This window comes from Oryctolagus cuniculus, chromosome 7 (assembly GCF_051225735.1).
Source record: "Oryctolagus cuniculus isolate XC-2025 breed Fujian yellow rabbit chromosome 7, ASM5122573v1, whole genome shotgun sequence".
NCBI lineage: Eukaryota > Metazoa > Chordata > Mammalia > Lagomorpha > Leporidae > Oryctolagus > Oryctolagus cuniculus.
Window position 1 is genome coordinate 44,240,209 of NC_142873.1, and position 19,130 is coordinate 44,259,338.

A 19,130-nucleotide genomic window follows, 5' to 3' on the forward strand; every position below is an offset into this window, starting at 1 on the left:
CTCTTCCTCTAAAAGTGATGGAAATAGACTTGGATTCTGATTTCACTTAATTTCTGCCCAAGGAAATAAATTAGAGGTTGCACTGTGCAGCTGATCCCAGATCCTTCCCCGGGGGAGGCATGATGCTCCCCAGATGCCTTTAGACCCCTTTGAGAAGAACGTTATGGTCATTTCTGGCTGGAAAACGTCGTGTGCTCCCCCTGGTTCATTCCTGTGGGAGTTTTGCTCCTAAAATAGTCGGAGCCTCCTGAGCTCACTGCCTGCTCTTCAGCCCCACGTGGGCCTCGTGGTTGGGCTGGAGCTTGGGGCATCAAGCCGTGCTTTTGAAGACTGGGACCTTTTTTTTTTTTTTTTTTTTTTTTTTTTTTTTTTTTTGACAGGCAGAGTGGCCAGTGAGAGAGAGAGAGAGAGAAAGGTCTTCCTTTTCTGTTGGTTCACCCCCCCCCCCCAATGGCCACTGCAGCCGGTGCACCGTGCTGATCCAAAGCCAGGATCCACGTGCTTCTCCTGGTCTCCTATGTGAGCTCAGGGCCCAAGCACTTGGGCCATCCTCCACTACACTCCCAGGCCACAGCAGAGAGCTGGCCAGAATCCGGCGCCCCGGCCAGGACTAGAACCCGGAGTGCCGGCGCCATAGGCAGAGGATTAGCCTATTGAGCTGAGGCGCCGGCCACTGGGACCTTCTTAAAGGCTGGAGCTATGTTCTGCTTTCCTTTGGGCTCACACTGGGCCAACACAGCACCAGCCCCACTTAGGTATCCCTGGACGGGTGTGCTGCTCTAGTTTGTTAAACAGTGGGACATGGAAGATACCAGAGGAAAACTTGTGATTGAATATGCATTAAATCCTGACGTACTGCCTGTCACAGACCAGCTACTCAGGGATAGCAAAGAGATAGAAATCTCACTCTGTAATATAACCAATATAGATACGACCCCTTACATCGTGTTCAAGGGACTGATAACTAGTCTTCAAGTTGGTCACACCATTTGTCCTTTGTAGCTCGTCCAAGACTCACCTGGTTCTGGGGGTGGCTGTGTGAATTACGTGGCTTATGTTTGGAACAACCTGTGGGCAGCACTGGGTGGAAACCTTTCTCCAAAGGCAGTGTGGAAAGTCAGTAGCTTCTGGTGGGCGGGGCCCCTCTGCAATCCACGGCCTCTTGCACACTGTTGGAGATCTCCTAAGCACTCGACAAATGAGAAGCGGTTGAAATTGCTGTGAGCAGATGAGTTACTTCATGAGTTCTCCCACACATCCCCAGAGCCAGCTTGTGCCTGGCACGACAGGGACCTCAGGGGCTGTAGCGAAGAGATGAATGGTGGGGTTGACAAACACCAGGAAGGCGGCTTTCACTCTGCCTCCACCCACATGGGCTGGCTGAGGGCATGGACTTGGGCATCTGGCAGCCCTTGCTTCTCACCCCAGGTCCTTCCTTGTTCTCACGGTTGCCCTGGTGGGCTGCAGAGCCCTTCCGTGCAATTCTTAGCTGCGTCTCATGCCCGCCCTTAGTGCTTTCTCTGACCATCTGGGGTGACAGTGCCCTCCCTTGGGCTCCCCCAGCTCTAGGTTTCACTTGAACCTCTTCCACCACCATCATAAACTGTCATTCAGGTCTGTTTAAGTGGATATTTTGCATGTTTCTCTTCTGCTCCCCGCTACAGAGTGGGCCTGAGGGCTAGTGGGGAGTTGGAGGTGCTGACACTGAGCCCTGGCCCAAGCCACGCACTCCTTGAGCTTCCGTCTGTAACATCTATAAAGCAAGGGTACATCAAGGGGCTATTGTGAGGGTAGATGGGAACAAGTTTGTGAAGCCCCTTTGTAAACCCTAGAGTGCTTTGCAGCCATCACGCATACTGGTGAGCTCCTGGGGCTGTTTCTTAGGTGGAGTGAACTCTCAGGACAGAGCATAGGGCCATCACACGAGGAAAGCTTGCTAATGCTGCCTGGACCTCCTCTGCTGCCTTCACTCAGGCCTGTGTTCCCACCCCCTGGGGCTGGAAGGCATCTTCATTTCAGGCTTCCACATGCTCAGGAGTGCACCATGCTACAACCCAGGTGCTCTGATTTGTGGAGGATATGCAGTTCCCGACAACACAGCTGGCATGTACCCAGCCAGGCCCTGTTCTGGGCACTTCACACAGACTAGCTCCCTTTCCACCTGACGTGTGAGGCAGTCAAAGGCAGAGTGGTGGAGTAAGCAGCCCAAGGTCATGTAGCTCCAAGTGGCTAAGTCAGGGCTTGGCCCCAGCAGCGCAGTGCCAAGCTCATGCTGCTAATCACACAGCTACAGGCTCTCTAAGCCGCCCTGGGGCTGGATGGCTGCAGTGAAGGTCACATGGCCACCCCTGTTCCTCCCCCCATCTCCAGCAGGAGGGCCCCCTGAGGACTTCTCCTGCCCATGACCCCCCTCTGCTCCTGTGCTTCCTGTATCTTCTCTCTCCAGGAGCTGCTCTGCTGCCCTTGGCCTAAGCCAGGAGAGGAGAGCAGCTTCCAGGACGTTCTCATCCATTCCTGAGTTATCAGAGCCATAAGGGGCTTTGGAAATCCTCTGGTTCAGTTTTATAAGAGAAAACAGAGACCCACGATGGCAAAGTGTTAATAATGTCCACACCATATAATAGTGGCACCAAAAGGAATTAGGTCCAGAGGACTTATGAGCATGGGGATGAACATTCTAAGTAACACATCAGAAACAATCTAGCCATGTGTAACCAGCATAATACATCATGTCCGAATAGAGTTCATCCTGGCGATGCAGTATGATTTCTTATTTAAATATTTATTTATTTATTTAAAAGGCAGGGTCATAGAGACAAAGAGAAGAATCTTCCATCCGCTGATTCAGTGATGCCAGGAGCCTGGAACTCCATCCAGGTCTCCCACATGGGTGGCAGGGGCCCAAGGACTTGGGTCATCTTCTGCTGCTTTCCCAGGCGGATTAGCAGGGAGCTGGGTCGGATGTAGAGCAGCCGGGACTCTGGCTCAGGCTAACTCGGTGCTGTGGGCGGCGACCAGGAAAGGCTGGTGACAAGTGTCCTTTGTCGTACTCCTTCCCCTTCACACAGCCTTGGAAGAAAGAGAGACGCTCTTTTCTGGCCCTCCCTAACCCTCTCTTTCCATTTCTCCTGCAGGATTCCATGTTTTCGTTGGCCTTGAAATGCCTTATCAGTCTGTCTACCATCATCCTTTTGGGTTTGATCATCGCCTACCACACACGTGAAGTCCAGGTAGGTGTGCCCACGCCCACCCATCACTCAGGGGCCTTGCTCTGGATAAGCCCATCCCCACCCCAGAAATTCCCCCTCTAGGCAGCTCCTCGGGTGACTTCACAAGATGGTGTTTCTTCTCTTCCCATTGTGGCCCTAGCCAGAGAAGGAGTTGAGAGGCCGCCCTCTGTCTTTAAACAAATGTGACATCATCTTCGTGGGGAGATCTTGGAGGCAGACATGGCTTAGCAGTTGGGGGGCTGTTCTGCTTCGGACCCTCGTTTAGCGTCACTGTGCTCGAATGGACCCTGGGGAGCTGTGCTGTCTCTCGCTGAATCCTTTCTGAGCTTGAGCCACTGAGTCCATCCCCTCATCAGTGAGACAGGCGCACGCACCCAGCAGCAAACAGCACCGGGGAGGGAGGCATCCATTTCCAGACAGAAGTCTCACGTGGTTGAGTGGGCCTCTGTTTCCTGCTGCCCGGGTGGGACGTGGCACCCACACAAACGTGGGCTGGGTGGCTGACCCAGGGGGATTGCTCGGCATGGGCTGGGAGGGTGAGACTGGAGCGGGCAGAGCCGAGGCAGCTTCTTGTGACAGTGAGTCCTCTGTCACCCAGCCCTGCAGGCTGACCTGCTCTGCTGTATCATGCTGCTTACCCAGATGTTTTTCCTCACGTGTGTGTGAATCTGGAAGCCATCCCAGCCATTTGGCGGGAGTAGCAGGGATGGATTCACATCTGGACAGCAGGCGAGAGATTGACAAAGACCAGAACTCAGAGTCAGAAAAACTGGGGTCGAGTCTCGGCCACGACCTCTTCTCGCGGCGTGTCCGTGGCCAGCTCTGTGACTTCCCGGGCCTCAGTCTCCTCGTCTGGACCATGGGGGCTTTGTGCCGACTTTGCTGGGAGGTGGTAAAGATGGCACGAGGTGTATTGGGGGAGTGCTGTTCTCCAACGTATTCAAATCCAGGCCCTTTTGTTACCCAGTGTTTTGCGGGCGGAGCAGTTGTGCGGATGCAGGGTTGTGAGGGCTGCCTCCTCCTAGAGAGAGGCTCTGCCTTCGGGCTGTGTCGGGGCCATTGTGGCTGGCCAGGATGCAGAAGCCTTGGCGGGGCTCCAGTCTCTGAGGACCGAAGGACACTGATCTAGATGCCGGGATGCTCCAGTTCTTGGAGAGTTGCAGATGCTCGAAGCTGTGCTCCGTGGGCTGAGAGTCCCAGGCACCACCAGGCAGCTTCCTTCATGGAACTGGAACTGGATGAAGCTGGTGGGCTTTAACCCAGACCATTGTCTAGCGAACCCCAGAACAGAGCCAGAAGTACAGGCAGGGAAGAACCAGGCCAAGGAACCAAGAAAGCACAGGAACTGACAGTTGGGACTCCAGGCTGTGTCCTTCCCCACCCAAGACCAGCCAGGGGACCCAGGTTGTCCCTCAATCCCTGGGGTGCCCATGTTGTCATCCCTAGAGAATCTATGCTACTGTATATATCATCCTGACCGGAGCAGGACGGTTTCACACAGGCCAAAAGAAAAAGGATGCCAAAACTCAGTTAGGACCCAGGCTTGAGCAGTTACCAGCCTCAGCCCGCACAGTGGTCCTGCTGAGCCTGTGTCTTCTTCCCGTTGCAAACACTGGGGTGATGAGAGCCAGGTGTCCCTCCCTGATTCTCCTGGGGTCCTACTTCCTCATCTGGGACCAGCAGCCTCAGATCTGGTCTGGCCCAGCTGCAGTGTTCTGTCCTGATGCCAGGTACCCATTCCCCATCTTTAGTTCACGGTCAATATGAGGTTCAGCCCAACCGTGGGCTGTGGGGGATGCTGCCTGGGTCACTGATCTTGGTTCGACACTCTGGAAAACAAAGTGAAATCTTCAGCGTTAAACCCCAACTCAGACACTTCAGCCTGAATGACCTTGGGCTGGTAGCAGCTTCTCTGGGTCTCAGTTTCCCCATAGGAAGTAAGGGAGTTACATTGCCATCACCCACTTTGTTAAACTTTCCCAGCAGGGCTGGACCAGGCTAAAGTTAGGAGGCTGGAACTCCCTCTGGGTCTCCTGTGTGGGTGGCAGGGAAGCACTGAGCCATCTGCTGCTGCCCTCCCAGGTGCATTAGTAAGAGCTGGGCTGGAAGTGGAACAGCTGGGACTTGAACTGGCACTCCAATATGGGATGCCAGTGTCACAAGTGGTGGCTTAACCTGAGACACCATGACACCCGCCCCAAATTTGCTGACCTCTTAAGGAGGTTGTGAATAGTGTTGAACCCAGAATGAACTTTCATGAAATGGAGAGTTTGGTCCCTTTCCTGTGACCTCTGTCTCACTGCTTTTTTTTTCTTTTTTTTTTTAAAGATTGATTTATTTATTTGAAAGAGTTAACAGAGAGAGAGAAGGAGAGGCAGAGAGAGAGAGAGAGGTCTTCCATCCACTGGTTCACTCCCCAATTGGCTGCAATGGCTGGAGCTGCGCTGATCCGAAGCCAGGAGCCAGGAGCTTCTTCTGGGTCTCCCACATAGGTGTAGGGGCCCAAGGACTTGGGCCATCTTCTACTGCTTTCCCAGGCCATAGTGAGAGCTTGAATGGGAAGTGGAGCAGTCAGGACTTGAACCGGCGCCCAGTGGGATGCTGGCCTTTAACCCACTGCGCCACAGCGCCGCCGCCCCACCCCACCCCACCCCACCCCCGTTTCTAAATGGGCTTCATTGTGTACCAGCTGGGCCTCTGGATGGTCATGCCTGCCTGGTACTGGCCTGGCTCTGTCTGCACTGCCAGTCCCCATCACCCAGCCCCTAAACCCGCCCCTGTTTCCTCCCCCCACCCCCCATACCCTTAGTCATGTGAGAACAGTCACCTGCACCTGGCTCCCTTTGGGCCTCTTGCTTTTCCCATAAGGTGTTCTTTCTGCTCCTAGCGGGACCGCCTTCAGTCAGAGGGAAATGGGACTGCTTCGGGTCCAGATGGCCTGCAGGAGGAAGGGCTTGCTCCTACCTTGTAGGGGCCCTGTCCAGCCATGTGGTGTTTTCCCCTTTGGCCTCTCTCTCCCCCAGTGCAGGGACAGTGATGTCATTGATCTCCCTGTTCCAGGGACCCACAGTGTCTTACAAGGAGCAGGTGTTTGCAGCATGTGTTTAATGAAAGGGCTCTGGTTTTCACAGCTGGTTACAGCACTCACTGGCCTATGATCTGGAGCCTCACTTTCTTCATCTGGCAATTAGGCATCCCAAGCCCCCAACTTTGTAATTCTCTGGTTCGGTCTGGCCGCTCAGCTGGCTAACAACTTGCCTCCTGAGCGTGGAGGAAAGGGCTATCCCGGGGGACCCACAGAGGGTCTCTGGAGGCCACAGCTGGGAGAGCCCCTTCTGCAGGGTAAGCCAGCTAGTGCACTCTGAGGCAGGGGCTGGTCACTTGGCTGCCTTTTAGCAGAGACCAAATGACTGTCCCCAACCCTGGCCACCACAGGTGTGAGGCTTGGGGGGGTACCTTCTAGAACATTGTTCCTATTTGTGTTTAGATGACTTCTTCTTATGAGGAAGAATTCCAAAATGCTGTTGGATGACTCAAACTCTGGCTTAAAGCCAAGGAATCCCAGGCTTGGGCTGTTCCGCCAGTCTGAGCCCATTTCTGCTGCCATAAGAAAATGGCCCAGCCTGGGTATGTATGTCTCACAGTTCCAGGGGCTGGCAAGTGCAAGACCCAGGCGGCAGCGGGCACGGTTGTCTGGCGAGGGCTGCTGCTAGCTCCCAAGATGGCGCCTGTCACTGCAGCCGCCAGAGAGCGTGAGTGCCGGGTCCTCACATGGCGGAAGGTGGAAGCCAGGGGGCAGGGCAGGTGAGGCCGACCAGTCCTGGAGCCTCTCTTCTAAAGGCCCAGCCCTGTGCTGGAGGGGAGGAGCCCTGGCGATCTCCTCTTAACGGCCCCACCCACCCTTGTGTCCTTGAATGTGTCCTCTCCAAGGACCCTGGCCACCTCCGCATCCCCCTTGCGGCGGTTCCTCTACTGAGGGGCAGCAGAGAGGAGATGGCCTCCCTAGGAGTTGCCCCCAGTCCTGTTCTGCCCCAGGAGCCGGGCAGAGAAGGCGCCTGTGTCAGTCGCTGGCGGCCCCGTAGCTTCTCAGTCTCCTCTGCGCGTGGCTTCCAAACACTCAGCCTGGGAGTCCCGGAAAGAGAGGAAAATACGGAAAACAGTGCACTTCGTGCATTTGCTGAGACTTTGAGAACCGTGCTGTCCTTGAAGAGCCCATTCTCTCCTGCGTTTTTCTTCTGTCACCAACAACTTCCATGTTGGCAGTGCCAGCCTCCCTCCCTAGGCTGCAGATACCCAGGGCCCCTCCTGCTGTAAAGGAGTGAACTCCATCCCTCCCTTACCCCCTCCTTCCTCCCGCTGGCCAAGCTCTGTCATTCATTCAGTACGTGTTTAATGAGGCTCCACTCTGCAGAGCCTGGGGCGGGAGCTCAGCTCTCAGAAACCCTGAAATGGCCGTGGTCTCTCCGGCTTGCTACCTCTTAGAGGATCGACAGCTCTAATTAAGGCTTTTGGGGCCATCCTGGAAGAACGTGGACTTCAGGAAACCCAGCTTGGGCTTAAATCATGCTGTTTGTCACATTTTAAGGTGTATGGCGGCCATTAGCAAATGTCTTAGTCCCTGTTAGTCGGTTTCCTTTCTGTAAAATGGGACTGACACTAGTACCCACTGCGAAGGGTTGCTGCTCACATCAAATTAACACATGTGGAACAGCTCGGCCTTGATGAGGTTGGGTTTGCCTGGCAGTCAGGGTGGAGATAATGTCCCCAGCAGGGGTCTCCACACAAACAGAGGCCCTGAGATGGGAAACTGTGAAGGCAAGGCACTGGGCAGTGGGGTGGGTGTGCTGCGGAGGGGGCAGGCCCAGTAGGAACCAGTCGGCCTTGCTAAAGGGTTTTAGAATGTCCCGTGGGCAGCAGCAGGAGCCATGAAAAGGTTTCAAGCTGGGGAGAAAGATGACTTGCATTTTATAATTTAAAAATTATTTGACAGGTGGTGGGGGGGAAGTGGGGAGAGAGAGTGCTCCCATCTGCTCGTTCATTCTCCAGTGCCCACAGGGGCTGTGGGGCCGAAGCTGGGAGTTTGAAACTCAATCTGGGTCTTGTACCTGGATGGCAGGGACTCAACTACTTGCTTTCTCCCAGGGTGCAAATTAACAGGAAGCAGGAATTGAAAGCTGAGCTAGGATTCGAACCCAGGCCATCCATATGAGATACAGGCATCTTAACAACTGCCCTAGATGCCTGCCCCAGATCTGCTTTTTTAAAAAGATTAATTTATTGGGACTGGCACTGTGGCCCAGTAGGTTAATCCTCCACCTGCGGTGCCAGCATCCCATATGGGCACCGGTTCTAGTCCCAGCTACTCCTCTTCTGATTTAGCTCTCTGCTGTGGCCTGAGAAAGCAGTAAAAGATAGCCCAAGTGCTTGGGCCTCTGCACCTGGGTGGGAGACCTGGAAGAAGCTTCTGGTTCCTGGCTTCAGATCAGACCATCTCTGGCTGTTGGGGCCATTTGGGGAGTGAACAAGAGGATGGAAAACCTTTCTGTCTCTTCCTCTCACTGTCTATAACTCTACCTATCAAATAAATAAATATATCTTTTAAAAAATATTTATTTATTTATTTGAAAGTCAGAGATACAGGGAGGGAGATCTTCTATCTGCTAGTTCACTCCCCAGATGGCCACAGCAGCCAGTGCTGGGCCAGTCCAAAGCCAGCATCCAGGAGCTTCTTCCAGTTCTCCTACGTGGATAGTGTGAGTCCATCTTCTGCTGCTTTTGCCAGGCCATTAGCAGGGAGCTGGATCAAAAGTAGAGCGGCTGCAACTCAAACTGATGCCCATATGGGATGTCAATTGCAGGTGGCAGCTTTACCCGCTATACCACAACACGGGCTCCAAATCTGCATCTTAGAGCTCCCTAGCAGCCGTGCACAAATGCTAGAAAGGCCAGTTTCAGGGGCAGGAAGACAGAAGCAGGTTGGTTACCACGGTCTGGGCGAGGGTGGTGCCCTGGTCTGTTTCCTGTTGCTATGGCTACATACCACCGTCTGGGCAACTTATGAAAAATAAAGGTTTATTTCACTCACAGTTGGATCTAGAGGCTGGAAGGCCCAAAGTTTGGGGGTTGTGCCTGGTGTGGGCCTTGCTGGTGGGGACCCTGCAGAGTCCCAAGACAGTGCAGTGGGCACATACAAGAGAGAGCCAAACTCTAGCAATGTCCACTCACACCTGAAACAGCCCATTAATCTGCGAATAGATTTGCACTCACGACTTCCTCACCTCTTAAGGGCCCCACCTGGCCCACCTCACAATGGAGGTTAAATCTTAACATGAGTCTTGGTGGGGACATTCAAACTATAGCAGGTGACGAGGTCCTGAGCCAGAGCAAGAGCAGGCCCAGGAGGGGCTGTGAGAGAGCTGTTGAGCAAGTGGAATTGGTAGGACTGGGATGGAGGCGCTACCTGCAGGGAGAGAGGAGTCTGGGAGTTACTGGGTAACCATGGCTGGGAGCAGCATTCATTGCCACTAAAACCACAGGAGGAGGTCAAGGTGGGGAATGGCAATAGTTCAGTTTTGGATACTTTGAGTTTGAGGGCTAGATGTGCAGGGGCCAGTGAGATGAGAGGAGGGCACAGGGCAGATCCCTAGAGGGATGACCACAGCCCAGAGTAGGCAGAGTAAGAAGAGCCTGCAAGTGAGACCAGGAGGGTCAGAGTTAGGTTCAAAGAAGTCAGAGGGCACAGCTTCTGGTACAGGAGCATGCAGCCTGGCTTGGTGACTGGGGACAGGGTAGGGTCAGATCCACCTATATCCAGAGGAGTGGGGCAGGGCCCTGATGTCCTTATTAAAGTTGCAGTGGGTGGGGGCAGCATCCAGACCAGTGCCTGGATGTTCCCTATTGCTTGTTGAATGAAATCGGGGCTGCTGTAGACCCAGGTTAGAACACAGCACTTCCAGCGCCCTGTGCCTGGATGGGAACTTCAGAGGTCATTTATTTCACCTTGTGGCTATGGCCATGGTCATGGTGAAAGGCATTCGTGTCATTGCTGGGCCGGGCTACCCACTCTGGTTCAGGGGTGCCCGTCACCTCAAGGTTAGCTTCCAGAGGCTTCTTCAGTCTTCCTGAAACAACATGTGAACACCAAGATGCAAGCCTTCAGCCTCACAAATTTGAAACATAAGGGACCAAAAAGAGGGGAGACATTTCATTTATTAACTATAGGAAGTGGATATTTTTATTAAATACCAATAGAGGTCTCAGTGGACAGGGAAATTACTTCCAATTATAGGACATAAATTATATTCAAGAGCCAGCTCATTGTATAAAAAGGCTCACCCGGCAGCATGACTGTTCCGTGGGTGGGAGCGTCCTCCTGGGGTATGTAACATGCTGTCACAGGTACTCCAGTGGCTGCCCTGCAGGAGTGCCCCAGGCCAGGTGCCCCTGGTCCCCAGGGCTGAGAGAGTTAGTGGCATCTCTCGTCAGGATGGCTCAGGCTGAGCCACACTCTGTGCTCTGTGCCTCACCCTCTGTTTTCCCTATAAGAGAGAGTGGCCTCGAGTTACACCCCAAACTCACCTATAAGGTGATCTGGCACTGAGAGACAGGAGAGCCCTGGACCAACCTCTGTAAATTAACTAATCCCAATATAATTTATAAAAATAATGAGCCCATTTATTTAGTTATTCCATGATCATTTATCACAGGACTATTTCATGCCAGGTACAGAGAACACAGAAATCGTTCAGAAAAAATGTCTACCTTTGGGAGCTGCTTTGTGCTAGACCTTGGTCCACTGGGACCAGGGTCACAAGCCCTGTCAGCTGAGGTGTGCTGGAGACAGGGCTGGTGACAGGTGTGGGCCTTCCGTGGAAGGTGCAGAGCGCATCTCCTGGGAGGACGGGGCAAGTTTCCCAGCGGGGCGATGCTGAGCCTTGAATTCACCAAGAGCAGAGACTGCGTGTTTGGGCCAGAGCTGGCCTGAGCACTTCAAAGTGGGGGCAAAGGGAAGCACAGGCTGGAGGCGGCTGCTTCTCATGGGGTCTGGCCTGTCTGTACTTTAAGAGACTCTCAACAAGGAAATATCTGGTGGCGGCCTCATGGGCCACATAGACAGAGAGAAAGGTCTTCCTTTTTCCGTTGGTTCACCCACCAAGTGGCCGCTATGGCTGGCGCTTTGAGGCCCGCGCTGCGCCGATCCAAAGCTAGGAGCCAGGTGCTTCCTCCTGGTCTCCCATGAGGGTGCAGGGCCCAAGGACCTGGGCCATCCTCCACTGCACTCCCGGGCCATAGCAGAGAGCTGGACTAGAAGAGGAGCAACCAGGACAGAACCGGCGTCCCAACTGGGACTAGAACCCAGGGTGCCGGCGCGGCAGGCAGAGGATTAGCCTAGTGAGCCGGCCTGTTTGTTTTTAAAGATTACTTTATTTTATTTGAAAGGCAGAATGAGAGAGAGAGAGAGAGAGAGAGAGAGAGAGAATCTTCTATTTGCTGGTTTACTCCCCAAATGTGTGCAATGGCTGGAGTTGAGCTGATCAAAGCCAGGAGCCAGAAGCTTCTTTTGGGTCTCCCATGTGGGTGCAGGGGCCCAAGTATTTGGGCCATTTTCTACTGCTTTCCCAGGCACATTAGCAGGGAGCTGTATCAGAAGTGGAGCAGCCGGGGCTGGAACTGATGCTCATATGGGATGCTGGCACTACCATGCTGGGGTTGCGGGTGGGGCAGGAACCTAATTCCTTGAGCGATCATGGCTGCCACCCAAGGTCTGCACTGCCAGGAAGCCAGAGCCAGGAGCCAGATCTGGGACTCGAACCCAGGCACTCTGATGTAGGACACGGGCATCTTAACCATGAGGCCAGACACTCTTCTGCATGGCATTTTGCATCCTTTCCTGGGCCTGAGGACTGTGTCCTGGGTTTGCTTTTGTGTGTGGGAGCTGAGGTGTCTAGTGCACAGGTAGTCCTGAGTTAGTGGAGGCTGACCGTGTGTGGCTGCACAGTACCCCTGGGGGTAGGTGTGGCACGTGTGTTCTCCCCTCAGTTTGTAGAGAAATCAGCATCCCTTAAAGGCTGAGAAACTAACTGGGAGCCCACAGCCCTGGTTTCTGGCCTGTGCCTTTTGCCTCTCAAGGGGCTGGGGATCTCAGCAGGCTGCCCCTGTAAGCAGGCTGTGCCCCCGGGGCCCTCCTGACCACCCCCTGGTTGACCCATCTCAGTCCTAGCACCTTGGCACTCAGATCTGCAGCTGCCCAGGGCTTGTCATGGTGACTATTTGGGCCCTGCTGTCTCTGCAATGCTGTGAGTTTATTTGCCAAATATTTGAACCCTTTTGCCTCAGAGAGGGTCTCCCTGCCCTGTAGCCCCTTGCCTCAGGCAGGAAGGCATGCTGTTGCTGACTGGCGGCCCTCTGTGGCCCAGGGACGCTGGTGGGCTGGTGTGGGGCCAGGATGGTATCTGGGCCATCTGGTTTGACTTTCTGTTTTGTCCCTTGGAAGTGTCATCCTGTGTCCGCTTCCTGCCAGGGCGTGTGCTGTGTCTGTTGACAGGTGTCAAAACCCCTGTCCCAGGCATGTTTAGGCTTGCCCTGGCCAGGAGGGACAGCCCCAGACCTTCCACTCAGCCTGCTGGGCCTCTGATGACTTCCAGCTTCCTCTGTTGCAGGAGTCCGGATATTGGGGGGTGTTCTGGCGGGGACCCAGGGAAGCTGGCTTGGGACAGGGTCAGTACTTATGAATGAGGACTCCTGAGAGTTGAATCTACCCAGCTGTGTGTTACCTTGGTTGCCACATATTTGTCCTTTCCCTGGGCTGTGTGAGCTGTGAGGCTGTAGACATGACTTCTCAAGAAGCTTCTAGAGTAATTCAGGGAAACCGGAAATCACCATTGCAACTGCAGCAGCTGAGGGAAGAGCTGGGTGCCCCAGCCAGCCCAGGGCACTGGGGCCAGAGGTTTGGGCCCCATCTGTGCGGGATCCCCATCACTGTGTGAACATGGCCACACATCTTGTGCTGACTCCATCTCGGTTTCGTCATCTGTAAAGTGGGCAGATTGGGCCGGATGATCTCTGGGGCCTCTGCCTGCATCCAGGTTCCATGTCGGAGGGATGTTCAGAGGCAAGGAGAGGAAAGAGTGCAGGAAGTGGAGGGAGAGTGGCCGTGAACGGTTTTGGGTGCCGGTGACAGTCAGTCTGAATTTAGCTCTGTCCCTTCCCTTCTGACAGCCTTGCCTCTACTCACAGAGCTGGCTGTCCCCTTAACACAGCCTCAAGCTCAAACTCAAAAACAATAAAAAAGACAGTGCTTTGGCTCCAACACCTGAAAGTTTAAAAGTGACCACTTTCGAGTCTGTGTTAGTCGTAAACCGGACAGAGAGCTCCAGGCTATTAGGATAATTACAGTAAGTGACCAAGCACCCTGCCTGGGTTCTCAGTCCTGTTCTTCATCTATGGATGCAACCCCCTCCTCCTGAGTCTTGGGGAACAAGTGGCCACTTAACACAGGGATCTGTTTCTCTGTGCCTGCCAGAGGGTGCTGCCCGTGAGTTTGTCAGAGTGGAGTCCTTCCATTCCCTATTTGCTGTGGATTCCAGTTCATGCAGATGTTGAAGCCTCAATGTCTTTTGTTAACAGTTAGTGGATTGGTGCTGACAGTGATGATTTAGGGTGGAGACTTGATCTATTATGGCGGCCAGGAGGTGGGCCCTCTGGGAGGGCACTAGGGGCTTCTTCTTGGATGGTGGTTCTCAAAGGGCTCCTTTCTTTCTTTCTTTCTTTCTTTCTTTCTTTCTTTCTTTCTTTCTTTCTTTCTTTCTTTCTTTCTTCCTTCCTTCCTTCCTTCCTTCCTTCCTTCCTTCCTTCCTTCCTTCCTTCCTTCCTTCCTTTTAATATTTATTCAATGTATTTGAAAGAACAAGAGAGAGAGAGAGAGAGAGAGAGATCTTCCACCTGCTTGTTCACTCCCCAGATGGCAGTAACAGCTGGGATTGGGCCAGGCCAAAGCCAGGAGCCAAGAGCTTCATCCAGGTCTTTCATGTGGGTGCAGGGGCCCAAGCACTTGGACCATCTTCCAGTGCTCTTCCCAAGCCATTAGCAGGGAGCTGGATTAGAAGGGGACCAGCTCCTCCCCCCACCCTCTGCCTCTCCTTCTCTCTCTGTGTAACTCTGACTTTCAAATAAATAAATAAATAAATATTAAAAAAAAAAAAGAAGTAGACAAGCTGGGACTCAAACCAGTGCTCCAATATGGGATGCCAGCATCACAGGTGGCGGCTTTACCTGCTATGCCTCAATGCTGGCTCCAAGGGTTGATTTTTTAAGGTGAGTTGGGCCTACCTTCCCTCTCTGCTCCCTGGTTTACCATGTGACCATTCCTTTGCACGTGTTGTGCTGTGGCCACCCTCTGCCAGATGTGGGACTACTGAAGCCACCTGGTCTTGAGCTGTGACCTCCAAACCATAGCTAAAGGACTTTCCTGAGGAGTCCCCTTGGCCCTTGCAGCAGCCATTCTCCATTAGGAGTGTACATCAGGGCCCTGAACTGTGCCAGGGCCCCCCAATGCACTAGTGAACCCCACTGCCTGTGAGGTGTGTTTTGGCAGCACCAACCAGGGGGGGTTCCAGTGTGTCCCTGGTTGAGCGATGTCGCGCTCAATGAGGATGGAGTGTTCTCAGGGATTCCTGTGGCCAGCCGGGGGGTGCCCAGCAAAGGGCATTGCACACAGTGGGATCCATGATTCTTCACCAGAGCTGAAGGTAGGGGACTCCCCCAGGGTTTGGGAATTGGGGTGGGACTGTAGGACTTTAGGCGTCTGGTGGTTTCTGTGTAACAGCCCTTGCATTGTCCTACCACGTGAGTTCTGGTTCTTCCAAGTCTCTCATTGAGCAGCAAGCTAATGTAAAATGACATTTCCCTGTTTTAAGACCAATTTCTCTAAACCCCGTAACTGGATTAGGAAAAGCAGTGAGTTGCCTCAGTTTATCTTTGGCTTAAAGAAGTCCAGGCAGCTCAGTGACGCACGGTTCTGTTTCCTCTGAACACATCTCCCTGTGGGCCCGTCAGGCAGGTGGAGGGACACCGGGTGGACACTGGGCTGTGGTCAATAGACCTGGGGCCAAGTATGGACTTTATCATTTAAAAGCTTTTAAAAATTGCAGTAAAATATACGTAACATAAAACTTACCTTTTAAGCCATCTTTTTTTTTTTTTTTATTTAAAAGGCAGAAGCAGAGAGAGAGAGAGAGAGAGAGAGAGAGAGAGAGAGAGATCCCATCTGCTAATTGGCTCCCTAATGCTTTCAACAGCTGGGGCTGGGCCAAGCTGAAGTCAGGAGCCAGGAACTCAATCTGGGTCTCCCATGTGGGTGTCAGGGACCCAAGTACTTGAGCCATCACTTGCTGCTTCCCAAAGTTTGCCCTCGGGGAAAGCTGGAACGAGGGGTGGAGCTGCGATTGGAACCCAGGCACTTCAATGTGGGACGCAAGCATTCTAAGGGGTATCTTCACTGCTAAGCCAAATGCCTGCCCCTAAACCATTTTTTAGTGTAGAGCTCAGTGGCATTAGGTAATCCGCATCACTGCGTGACCATCACCACCTGCTGTCTCTGGGACTGACGTCATTTCCCATGTGACCTTATTTGCCTCCTCCAGAGCTTGCGGTAGGATTTCTCCATCCCCTCACCACAGGCATTCCCTGCCTTGCCAGCCCCGGACTTATCCCGCCTGACCCCCTAGCATCCCCGGCTGGGGTTGGGTTCCACGTGTGGATTCGGGACAGTTTGTAAACCACCAGTGACCTTGCTGGCATCTCCTTTTGTTGAACTCTTATGTCTTTACTTCATTGCCTCAGTCGTTCCTGACTCAGTCCTATAAGGTGGAACCTGTGTCATCATGTTTTACAGAGAAGGCAGCTGAGGCCGAGAGAGGATCAGTGATGTTCCCAAGTCCTGTGGCTGGTGAGAGGCAGGCTGGCCACCTGAAAGCCTGCTAGCTTTCTCTGTTTTGGAGAGAGAAGTCTGACCTTAAACCATCTTCCCCCCACCCCCATCCTACAAGGGCCCATAAGGGAGGGCTGAGTCATGGGGGCTCCCTGCACAACAGAAAGCATGCATGCGAGGAGCCCAGGGCTGAGCAGCCACCCAGATGCTGCCAGTCCGACCCTGCACCAGCTCCCCAGGTCCTCATTCCAGCCACATCTCCAGCAGGGACCCCCGCCTCTGCTGTGCCCCTGGCTCCTCTCCTAATAGAACCCCCTCCTTATCCTGGTCGCAGCCATACCCTGGGGTGAGGTGGCTCCCTCTCAAGAGTAAATCCAGCCACTAGGACTGGGCCTGCTGCAGGTCCCCACCTTCCCTCCTGACCCCTGGGAGCCTGACTCAGCGCTGGGGCCGCCTCTTGTGCTTTACTGCTCACTGCCCTCCCAGGGTCTGGCTTCCACCTCCTGGGCCAGGTCTCTGCTTGCCTGGAGCCAGTGTCCGTGCCAGTGCCCTGGCCCTCAGCATCAGATCCGCCTCTGCCCCCAAGTGATGCCAGCCGGGGCTGGGCATGACCTTCCCTTCAGACATTGTGTCTGAGGTTGCTAGTGGCTGCAGCGGGTCAGCCGCCTCCTTTTCTGACTGTTCTCATGGGGAGGTGCCAGCAGCCTCACACCCTGATTCCCCTGAGGTGGGCCCGGGACTTCCTGGGGTCTTCCCTTCCCCAATGCCACCAACCTCCCTGGCACCGTCAGAGATCCTGTCTCAGCCCTGACCGTGCCACTCTGCCCGGGAACCATACTGACCCCCACCTGGCTGTGGCCTGCCTGCCTTCCCATTCTGTCACTGCGGCCCAGGATGGCCAGTGCCGTCTGACCTGTGCAGCCTGGGAGTCCACGCTGAACAGAGGGTTTGCTGGAGTCCCTCTGTCAGCTCTCCAGCCCCGGCCCCTGGTCTCCCAGCCCCTCCTGGGCAGTTATCAGCCTGGGGTGAGGGCTGCACCTCCCACTTGCCTCGGGTGCATTTGCCTGTGTTCTTTTCTGCCCCTTCTCTCTGGTCTCGGGGTCTGTTAGTGACATGTGTCTGAGGCCCTCCCACCTCCCTGTCTTCCCACAGCTGATGAGCCGGACCTTGATAGCTCCACCCTAAACCACGATGCAAAAGTGGGAGCAGAGAGGGAATGGGGCCAGTAAGCTTTGTTTTGTTGGTTTATTGATGAGAGGACTGGAGAAAACAAAGACTTGCAAATCTTTTTCATTCTAAAAATGTTGTGGCCTCTCCTTAGGTTGTGGTTTTATGCCCCTCCCACCCCAACTCCCAGGAGTGAGCTTTGCTGTGTGTTTGTCTAGCAAGTGTGCACTGAGCCCTGTTCTGGGACAGCACGCTGCTCAGAGCTGGGTAGGCCTGAGAACTATGGACCAGCCCCCTCCCCCCACCCCCCTTCTCAAGTTCTGTGGAATGAAAGCCCCCTGGCGAGATTGGGTTGCAACAACATAGCCCAAGCAGAGCTGTGTCATGGGAGAGTGTTGGTACATGGCCACATGCCACCATGGCTCCGACACTCCCAAAGACACTACTCAGACACAGCAGCTGGGCTTGGCCATGGCTGCTGACCTGTGACAGCACTGGCCACGGTCACAAACCAGAGATTACGCAGCAGCCATGGTGGAGCCGTCTGCCAGGTTCAGAGCAGCCACAGTCTGGCAGCTCTGCAGGAGCACTGGGCAGGGAGTCAGGTACATCCCTGACACCTGCCTGCTGTGTCCGTGATGACAGACCCTGTGCCTCATGCCCTCAGGAGACAGGCAGCTCAGTGCTCTCCAAGGTTCCTCCCAGCTCTCTGTGTTGTCTCTGGCTGGAATGTTCTAGAAACATTGACAGGAGAGCAAAGAGCTATGACCAGCACCAGGAGTGTGGGGGGGGGGGTGGGGGGGTGGAGGGTAGGGAATGGGCAGGGCCATATTTGTCTTCCTGCTGCTGTTAGAAATAGCAATGTTCCGCACTGCTCCTGAGGACTGGACAAAAGGGGATTAATTCCTTCAACACAGAGCTGTGGAAGGGGACGGCAGGTCCCTGCCCTAAACGGGCTTGTGATCTAAAGGGGAGATAAGCACACAGCTACTCCCACACCCGCTGCAGCGGGAGCTGAGGGCACTGCCTGCACTTCCACCCCAGTGGATCTTAGGTGGGCCCTGAAGGCCAGGCAGAGGCATAGCAGGTACAGGGGTAGGGGTGAGGGTCCGCATGAAGGGGTAGGGACCTGCTCCAGCGGCTGTGAAGAGCGAGTAGCCTGCAGGTTTTGAGAGAACAGGGGAGGGGATGCAGCTGACCACAAAGCAGGTGGTGAGAAGTGGTGGGGGCGGGGCGGGTGGAGCCGAAGCAGGTGAGCAGGAGCAAGAGAGACGAGGCGTCCGTGGCTGGATCGGTGGCAGCCCCGGTGTCTGAGAGAGCCACAGAGAGCCATCTGACAGAGGGCTATGGACTGTGTCTCTAGGCTGCACAGGCAGAGCATCTGATGCAAGATTGAGGCCACACGGGGTCCACACTGAAGACCCGGGGCTGGGAATGGCGGCAGGGAGGTGGGTGTGGATTCTGGGGAAGTCCGACCCACAGCCACCAGCACCTGTTCTGACTTTAAGTGTAGAGTTGAGCTAGAGAGAGGGGAAAAATCTCTCTTCTAGGGGAGCCACCTGGCATGCTCCTGTGCAGGAGCAGAGGAGTGGGAACCCTCGGGTGCCCCAGGCTCCTAAGCTCACTGAGGGAACACAGCCCCACCAGGAGTCAGCCCGGTCTGTCTCTGTAGGATCTTTTTAGATGTTCAACAGGAGCTTTGCTGATCAGACTTAACAAGAACCTGGGGATTTTACAATTTTGCTCTTATTGTTCCTAAACCAAGCCTGCACCTAAAAATATACTGTTTCCCCAGCAGCCTCAGG

The 19,130-nt window shown here is 54.3% G+C and overlaps 1 protein-coding gene across 7 annotated transcripts in view; it reads left to right on the plus strand.

Moving 5' to 3' along the window:
• KCNN3 (potassium calcium-activated channel subfamily N member 3) overlaps nt 1–19,130 on the plus strand; it is a 177,645-nt gene that overhangs the window by 60,949 nt on the left and 97,566 nt on the right. For all 7 annotated transcript variants that reach the window (XM_089299891.1, XM_089299889.1, XM_089299886.1 and 4 more), the window contains exon 2: nt 3,135–3,230. In XM_089299891.1, coding sequence (XP_089156017.1) covers nt 3,141–3,230 — 90 coding nt within the window. In that variant the 5' untranslated portion in view covers nt 3,135–3,140. The remainder of the gene's footprint in view (nt 1–3,134; nt 3,231–19,130) is intronic.